Below are 9,626 nucleotides of genomic sequence, written 5' to 3' on the forward strand. Positions count from 1 at the left end.
GTCTTGTTCCCTTTGTATCACCATGTCAGTGTTGTTTATTTTGTCTTGCAATAGTAATAAAAAATAAAAATAAAAATTCATTCAAACTCATTAAGTAGGCTACTTATCATTATGGATTTACCATATTTTTAAGGGTCTGTTCACAGTGATATAGGGTTAGAAATGTTCATTTTGTGTAAAAACCATTAAACCATCATGGTGTTGCTTAGAGAAATTCTGGCCCTTGAATAAAAGTAGGATTATGATGACCCCTGCCCTAGGAGTGATCGCTTCCTAACGTCGTTCATTTAACAATTAAGATAAAAGAACAATCACCTCCCAAAATTCAGACGAAGTTGTCATGTTATGAAAAATTACTAATAAGACAAAAATCTGTAGGTTTCATGTTCACATTAATTGGATAATAAACAAGTACATCTCTCTGTGGAGATGTATTTTCTAGTAAGCTGTGCCATGTCCCAGTTTCATGACGTGACTTGAATGCATCACAAGACGTGTCACATTTCCCAGCTTCCTGCTTTCCACCGAAGAAGATCGACACAGAACAAAAACAAAATGCGATAGTTAAACTTCACTGATGAGCTGTGGTCAATGACAGCGTTGTTGACGCTTCCCGACATATTTCACTGACTGCTTAGTAAATGTTATTTGTTTGTAGCTGAGGCGCGTGGAAGTAATAGAAAAGCAACCATGCAGTTCACTCCAACCAACGGAGACTTCACGTTCGTGTCTTCGACAGAGGCTGAAGGTAACGTTAGGCTAACGCCAGCAGGGCTGCAACGCTAGCAGGCCGTGTCAGAGCTAACACATAGCGCTACCTGTTTACGTGCTGTATTTTATTTTATCATTCTGGTACTCTATATAAAAATACTCTTTACATGTGGCCGACACTGTGCTATTCGAAATAGCTTCTGTACTTACTGTTACATATAATTAAATGTGAAAGCTAATGTTTAGTTTTGCCAACTAATTTCAGTGCAGAGACATGTTAACGAACGTAGCTAACGGACGGCTTTATTTGATCCTGCTTATTGTTTCGAGGCCACTAAAATAAAATCTTAGAGTTTCTCTTGCAGTGATAATGCTCTGTAAGGACGCTGAAGTTAGCTATCATGACCAAAATATAACTTTCACTCCGACTCCGGAGACTGGGAATGATTCTCTATAACGTTAACTGACTTGATTATTTATACATGACACTAAACCTTTTATAAGCTTATAAACAGATTTCATAACAACGTGATTAAGTTAGGTGTTTAAATGAAAGTTTACATGTTGGATTATATACACTTAGATAGACTTAGATAGATAGATGAACATATGTGTTATATACACTTAGATAGATAGATGAGTAAACACACGCTGTACAGTAATATGATGGAATAATGTACACTAGTCAAGTAGATTTTACCTGAAGCTGTACAATAAGCAGAATTGTCCTTGAATATTAAAAACAGGTAAAACAGGTGAGCAGTCTGTTATATGAGGAAGTGAGGTAAAAGGTGGTGGGGTGTATTTAGGGTAGAGCTGCAGCCAATGTTTAATTTCTCATTTATTTTAAATCAGTTTATCAATTAAGCCGATTATTTCCTGATTAGTTAATTACTCGTTTAGCCTATAAAAGATCAGAAAATACTGAAAATTGCCCAGTCCAAGACAGGGTCTTTTCAATTGCTTTTTTTGTTTATTTTTCTTCAACTGATGGTCCAAACTAGAGCCCGAACGATTTATCATTTTGCAGATATTATCGGCCGATATAAGCTACTTGCAGATACATCTGCATCAGCGTTTATAACAGCCGATATATGACTATTAATAAAGAGAAACGGAGAGTCGGATCCTTCCATGTCATGAGTGTTGCATAGTTTGCCAACCACATCAGCTGACTGCAGTTGGCTCTGCCGGTGTGACAGTTTAAGTGGTGGATAGATTAACTGGTGATAGTCCCAGTTTTGTCGCAGGAGTGGCTTCAGGATCCATTTTTGCTAACCAGGAAATACGTTCCGATAACTTTGTTTATCTGCGTAATGTATGGTCATGGTAGATATATGCATGAATGTAGTTTGTAGGCTACATCATAGCTGCACGATGATTCACAGGGACCTTTCCCACCTGCAAATTAGTTTAAAACGAGGACTTTCAGCGTGATAATGGAGGTGACTGTGTCGCTGTTCAAAACCCTGCAAAACGTCAATAAACTACCAAAATGTTCATGTTGTCTGTCTGATTTGTGCCACTGTCGGTTTTAATCTGTTCTTACTTGCATAAGAGAAACAGACTGAGGTGTTTGACGTTCAGATGGACTGCAAAGTGGAGACCGCTTTTAGCTGTGGCAGAGCGCCCAGATTAACCTGTGATACAGCTTCGTACCATCGATCATGTTTATATTCCGCTATCTTTGCCATCATTAACACTATTGTCTTGCCAGTCAACATTTGTATCATGTATCGTTATTTATCTGACGTTGAGGTGATGTGAGAACAATTTGTCATCCAGCCTGTAAGTGAAACAGTGTGGATGTTTAGGTTACACTCCGGCCACAACTTCTGAGTGTGTTTGCTAAGTGAGTGAGTGATTGAGACATGAGCGACGATAGATACAGCTGTTGTATCACAAGTTAATTTACAGTACCATGACCACAGCTGACTCCACACTGCGTTTGGGCGGAGTGTAGCCTAAACATCTTGGTGAGGTCTCAACATAACAAATGTTAGGGATAATCTTTGTTTATGTTATGTATTTCTTAAAATAAGGGGGGAAAAGAATATCAGCCGATATATCGGCTATCAGATTTTAAAATCCTCAAATATTGAAATCGGTATCGGACTTAAAAATCCCATATCGGTCGGGCTCTAGTCCAAACCCAAAGATATTCAATTTACAGGAAAAGGCAGCAAATACTCACAGTGAAAAAGCGCGAACCATCAAGTACCTAGTATTTTCAGCAACAGTTGATGATATAATATAATTTTCTGTTTATTGACTAATTGTTTAAACTCTAGTTTAGATAGATGTTTTTCTACTCAAACGTTCAATGATGTTTAGGGTATAAACAAGGGTAGAATTTGTGTAAATTAGTGTAATGCTCCTTTAAATTTGGTGTCTTTGAACCACAAACAGAGAAATGAGTTCCCTTACAACTGTTAAACATTTATATTGTGTTTGTGGGATTTTGTCATACATCCTGTCAGTGTATGTACTTGATGATCAAACACTTAACTCTGCAAACAAACCTGTTCTCCACAGAGCTCAGCGGGACCATCAGTGCCCCGGACATTAAACTGAACATGGGCAGTGACAGCGGTAAAGACCCATATGCTACTACCTTCCTGAGGCAGCGAGGCTATGGCTGGCTGCTGGAGGTAGAAGAGGACGACAGTGAGGAGAGCAAACCTCTTCTGTGAGTCTTTTTTAACACAGGCCTTTGTTTTATCTGGTCTTTATCTTTTTTTCAACAAAAGCACAACTTTTGTCTGACGCCACCTGTTCCCAGCCAGTTGGTGGTGTTTGGTGGATCTGGCTGTGTCCACTTATGACAGCTCAGACAATACTTTTACTACTACAAAATGTCTATAAACAGGAACCCGAACAGGAACAGCCTTAGTGCATTCAAAACTTGCACACTCAGATTGATCATGCATCTCTAAGTTACAGTCAGAGAGCACGCTGGTATACTGAGGACATGCCTGCCAGCTGAGTAGCTTTAATCAGGAGCAGACACAGTGTTGTGAGCACCACCAGCTCCAGTCACACATCATGGCCACAGTATTGCAATATAATGGGAACTTCTGTTTAATAGGTGTATTAAAAGATAGGGGGGTATTGGGGCGGCTGTAGCTCAGGAGGTAGAGCGGGTTGCCTGTTGATGGAGAGGCGGTTCAATCCCCGGCTCCTCCAGGCTGCATGACGAAGTGTCCTTGGGCAAGATACTGAACCCCTGTTGTATGAATGTGTGTGAATAGTGAATGCAGATGTAGTGTAAAAGCGCTTTGAGTGGTCAAAAAGACTAGAAAGTCTACAAATACAGAGCATTTACATATTTATAATGTTTTCTCATCTGTGTGAGCAGGGAGGAGCTGGACATTGACCTGAAGGACATCTATTACAAGATTCGATGTGTGCTGATGCCAATGCCTTCGCTGGGTTATAACCGGCAGGTGGTCAGAGACAACCCGGACTTCTGGGGTCCTCTAGCCGTGGTGCTGCTCTTCTCCATGATCTCGATCTATGGACAGTTCAGGGTGAGCACGACACAGTGAACACTCACTGTATCATCTGCATTCATGAAGTCAACTGTGTTTCCCTGGGGCTCCCCATGAGCCGAACTTTTGTGAATCCTGTGAAGCTTTGGTACTGGGTTCTTCCTTACATTTAAACTGTATTTTACGAGCTGGTACGATTTGGAAATAGATCATTAAAAAAGTGTACAGAGACCAACTATATTTCAGTGTGCTGTTTGGTAGGCTATTGAACGCTTGTAGGAAAGACAGCAGTGAATGTGTGCTTATTGTTGTTGTTTCACGCTGAATCCAGGGCAGGGCATGGACTGGAACAAGTCAGTTGTTTGGCTGACTTGTTTGACCTGTTTGACAGTGGGTTGATTCCTGTCACATGCTGAGAAATGGGCTGGGTTAGCGGGGTATATTTTTTTATTTCTAGTAGTTCATTCTTATTTTAATTCTACTTTATTATCCACCTTATTTTAGTGTTTTAGTTTTTCCTCACTACTTGAATCTGCTCACCTTGCTTTTCACTTCAGTTGTCTTTTCCCCATACTCACTCTCACCTACACCTCTGGTTTCTTACTGCAAACACCGTTTTTTCAGCAGCAGGTGTGCCATATGTGGAGGAGGCTTGTTAATGACGTAGCCTATCGAAACAATCGAAACCAACGTGGTAACATGTGACATCTGCACTGGTGTGTTCACAGTTCACTTTTGCTTTACCTGGTCCGTTCTGTAAAATATCCACTGTGTTTATCTCCTCAACAAGGAGTCAGCTATAAGTGTACTCCACCTCCAGAGGACCGGCCCCTGTCAGTATCCACAGCAGATGTGAGGAGAGTCCTGCTGAGAGTGAATATGAGTAAATCAGCTGGGCCTGATAACATCCAGGGCCGTGTACTAAAAACCAGAGCCAATCAGCTAGTTGATGTTATTACTGACATTTTCAACATCTCACTGTCTCAGGAGAGGGTTCCCACCTGCTTCAAGACAGCCACCATCAGTCCTGGACCTAAAAAGTCTGCAGTGTCCGGTCTGAACGACTGCCGCCCTGTGGCTCTCACCCCCTTTCTGATGAAGTGCTTTGAGGAACTGGTTCTTCAGCACATAAAGAACAACATCCCAGCCAGCCTGGACCCTCAGCACTTTGCTTTCAGAACCAACAGATCCACAGAGGATGCCATCTCCACTGCCCTCCACTCAGCCCTCACACACCTTGAGAAAAACAACACCTACGTCAGAATGCTGTTTGTGGATTTCAGCTCAGCGTTCAACACAATCTCCCCATGAAGCTGATCAGCAAACTCAGCACTCTGGGTTTAAACACAACACTCTGCAGCTGGATACTGGACCTCCTCACAAACAGACCCCAGACAGTTCGGATTGGTGGACTCACCTCCTCCACTCTAGTGCTCAACACCGGAGCCCCCCAGGGCCGTGTGCTCAGCCCCCTCCTGTTCACGCTGTACGCCCACGACAGAAACCCTCAACTTGACTGGTGCTCAGAGAACAAGCTACTGCTCAACGTCAGCAAAACTAAGGAGCTGATCGTTGATTTCAGGAAAAAGAGATGAAGACACACTCCTGTCTCCATCAGTGGAGCTGAGGTGGAGCAGGTGAACAGTTTCAGGTTCCTGGCAGGGCTCTGCAGGGGGGGATTCAAACTGCTCAGAAGATCATTGGTACCCATCTCCTGAACATCAGTAATATCGGTGAGGTGTCTGCAGAGCCCAAAGGATACTAAAGGACAGTACCCATCCAGCCACAGCCTGTTCACCCTGCTGCCTTCTGGGAAGACATATAGAAGTTTCTGCTGCCGCACCACCAGACTGCAGAGCAGCTTTTCCCCTCAGACTGAGACTCCTCCGTTCATCCTCACCATTGCACCATGTAAAATTATTTATATCTATGACTTGTTAGATTCACCCATCTACTCATTTCTGTAGATAGGCCTAATGATTGTTTTGTGAGTAGCATAAAAGGAACTATAACTTCATCTTGATCTAAAACCCTGTGTTGAAAACCGACAGTTTTGCCGCTAACCCCTGAAAGTACCTGGAACTTGCATTTCCAGTAGTATCACCTCTTGAACACTGCTCAAATTTACTTCTAGAAACTTGTTCCCTAAGTGTTTGGAGAACAGTGGAAACAAAGGCAGAATCTGTGATAATGGATATACAATATGTACCATCATTCATGGTGTAGGAGGGGAAATCAGTGAATGCTGCTTGTTTACAAAATTCATTTAAAGACGTTTGTGGAGCTGTTAATATATATGATTAAATGTGTGGATGGGATGTTAGTGTTGACAGTAAACTGCTTTTCTTTCGCAGGTTGTGTCTTGGATTATCACCATCTGGATATTTGGATCGCTAACAATCTTCCTGCTGGCTCGTGTTCTCGGTGGTGAGGTAAGTACAGCTAACACCTAGTTATCTTCTGCAGTCAGTCAACGTACAGTCATGCATGCCTCAAACTTTTTTTATGGACCCCTGCTGTTCTTTTGAGCAGGTTTCCTTCGGCCAGGTTCTCGGAGTGATTGGATATTCCCTTCTTCCTCTCATCGTTATAGCCCCTCTGCTCTTAGTGATCGGAGGGTTCGAGGTGGTTTCTACACTAATCAAAGTGAGTCAAAAACCACACATTAATATTAAACACATTAACATTTTATTTTTCATGTTATGTAAAACTGAAACTTCAGATGGATAGTGTGTGTGATAACAGTTGCTAGGAAGAAGAATCTAATGTCACTGTGATGGGCTTGTAAAGGCATTGTAGCCAACAATGTCTGATGTGCGTCAAAACACCTGCGCCTGTTATTTTCTGTGAAAAATCCTACATACCTGTGGCATTGTAATGTACATTAACTCTCCAGAAAAGCACAGAGTTGATCACATTCACAGCCAGGATGAACATCTGCTACGTCTGCTACTCTTCCTTGACTGCTTCTCCTGTGTGTATGGTCTGTCTGACGTCACAATGCTGCACAACATGGTCAGTGGAGTTTCGCTGTCCTCAAGTGAAGCAGAGAGAAGTGGTCCAAGAAGAGAAAGAGGCGCATGGCATCACATGAAAGGCAGAGAAAATGACCAGGCCTATTTTTGCATTGTGTATTCACACGGTTTCACAGCACTTGAGTTTGCAGGCCTAGGTACACAGTGGACACTGGTCTGCTGTGTCATACACTGTTTAAAAATGTTGTTCTTGTTAAAATGATTAATATATTTAACCTCCGCCATAATCATAAATAAGTGTTCAAACCCAAAGCTTAATAGTGCACCCTTATCAAGCAGTCAGCTTGGAAAACAAGCGGCATGTTGGATTTCCATTTGTAAACACTTAAACTGTGTCTACACAGGATAGCCACAGGAAATAAAGCTTCCAAGAGTGCAATAAATGTTTAGTCCAAAAACAGCATCTAAACACAATAACTCCCATGAATAGGCTGGTATCTATATTTTTCCTATGTGAGGACAAATGTGATATGATGCGATACTTCTCAGTCAGATATATTGATGATACTTTATTGTCTGTTCTGCTCTTTCAGCTGTTTGGAGTGTTCTGGGCTGCTTACAGTGCCGCTTCACTGCTCGTCGGAGATCAGTTTAAAACAAAGAAGCCCCTTCTCATATATCCCATTTTCCTTTTGTATATCTACTTCCTATCACTATATACTGGTGTGTGACTGGATGAGTTAAATCTGTGGACCTTTTCATGGACAGTGATCCTGGAGCACGGGCAGGAAAATGCTATGGAAGACAGGATTTTTTTAAAAGAGAATTTCTTTTTTAACTCTGTCAAATTCAAAGGTGGGGATGTTTAGAATATAAATCGGTGTGTATATACAATTTTGTCCCTTTATGTCTTCAGTCAATAAAATGCATCTGCTTTTACAGCTTAAACTGTATTCAGACTTGTGGTTCACCAGTGCAGTACAGCCCCCACAGTCCTGCATTTACTTGTAATTCATGAAGCAGGAAATGGGCTCAGGGTTGAACTTTAATTTATTGATTTATTTTGACTCTTTATCCCACTGAAGTATATGGTGCCAAATATCTGTGTGTATATGTTCATGCTGAAGGAAGAGGAAAGAGACACAGAAAGAAAGAGATTGTAGAGCATAATGTTCTTCATTGTTATCCATTGTAATGTACTATGAGATATGTCCATTTATGCTTTTCATTTTCATAGACTTGTTTTCTATATTTATGGATTGCAAGTCGACTAGGGCAATTGGAGTGATATAAACAATTGTCTTCTAAATGTGGTGCCTTGTTTTCCCACCTGAGTCCTGTTTTCAACCGTTCAATACAGGAATATAATAATTTGATCCGTTATTACAGAAAATCAATAGATATTGTGATTTAACATGTGGTCTTTCCTGTTTGATTACTGCATTATATACAGAAAACACAGCTGGTCACTAATATAGTGATATAGTTCTGTAAATTGTAACACCCTTAAGATTGTTACAACACATTGGATTCACCTAGAAAAAATATTAGTTTGTTCTATAATACACATTAACTCAATGTTTTAAGACAAACAAATTAAGCACACTCAAAAAGGCACACTGAAAGTCCACAGCTATGCTTGTGGCTCTGTGAGGCTGTACAGCTAAATGCTAACAGCACAATGACAAAGCTAACCTGCTGTTTAGCAGCTATAATGTTCCACCTTCCTACCATAGTATTACTATGCTGTATATACAGTACTACATACTGCTACTCATAGTATAGTGTTTTGGCAGTTAGTGTAAAAAGAGATTGACTTTGGAATTCCTTAGCCATTAAACTTCACAAAGACAAGCCAAAATGTCTTTCTTTAATACTTATTTCTGTTTTCCAAATTATTTCTGGTACTGTCTCGTCACTACCGCCAATCTTGTTTTTTCCTCAGCTGTGAGCTGCTGCTTCACTTTCTTTGCACATTCTATTGTGGGAGAATAGAGTTCATCAACAGCACACTCAAAAAATACCAAGTGTGCATGCTGTCTGGTTTGAGTGTACTTTATTTTGCCCCTTTTCCAGTGGAAACATGCTAGGCTACATACTGCTAGAGCAAGTATGTAGTATGGATTTGGGACAGGCAGTTTTTTAGTATGTTAGTATGCCAACATTTGCTGTTTAGCACAAAACAGTACATGTGAAACTGATGGAACGTCAGTAGTTTTGCAAGGATTTAGTCAAAACCCAAAATATTGGACACATAAATTTTGACCTGATGATAGTGCTGGGTGAAGAGTTACAGGATCACCAAAGTTATTAGGATTCATCCTCAGTGGACCATGAATGGCTATATAACATTTCATGGTCAAAGTTAAAGGCCAAGCCATATTCCCATCTGAGCAACACTACGTAAATTTAAAACATCAGGCTCGGAGCCTTCTCTGAAAAATCCCAA

The 9,626-nt window shown here is 40.9% G+C and overlaps 1 protein-coding gene across 1 annotated transcript; it reads left to right on the plus strand.

The window, feature by feature from the left end:
• Positions 1 to 487: 487 nt before the first annotated feature.
• On the plus strand, positions 488 to 8,591 carry LOC119917347 (protein YIPF4). The gene is made up of 6 exons (XM_038737640.1): positions 488 to 748; positions 3,247 to 3,400; positions 4,070 to 4,241; positions 6,557 to 6,634; positions 6,735 to 6,848; positions 7,771 to 8,591. Exons 1-6 carry the CDS (start codon positions 691 to 693, stop codon positions 7,906 to 7,908), a joined length of 714 nt encoding a protein of 237 aa, XP_038593568.1. The 5' UTR covers positions 488 to 690; the 3' UTR covers positions 7,909 to 8,591.
• The last annotated feature ends 1,035 nt before the right edge of the window (positions 8,592 to 9,626 follow it).

The sequence above is a fragment of the Micropterus salmoides genome, unplaced genomic scaffold (genome assembly GCF_014851395.1).
Source record: "Micropterus salmoides isolate LMB-PRFRI ecotype aquatic unplaced genomic scaffold, ASM1485139v1 Ms_hic_scaffold_22, whole genome shotgun sequence".
Classification (NCBI taxonomy): domain Eukaryota; kingdom Metazoa; phylum Chordata; class Actinopteri; order Centrarchiformes; family Centrarchidae; genus Micropterus; species Micropterus salmoides.

Excerpts from the sequence above, each read along its gene's own strand:
- LOC119917347 (XM_038737640.1), top strand. The coding sequence starts at position 691 with ATGCAGTTCACTCCAACCAACGGAGACTTCACGTTCGTGTCTTCGACA. Across the intron at positions 3,401-4,069 it reads GAGGAGAGCAAACCTCTTCT|GGAGGAGCTGGACATTGACC; the intron begins GTGAGTCTTTTT and ends CTGTGTGAGCAG. Across the intron at positions 4,242-6,556 it reads CGATCTATGGACAGTTCAGG|GTTGTGTCTTGGATTATCAC; the intron begins GTGAGCACGACA and ends TTTCTTTCGCAG.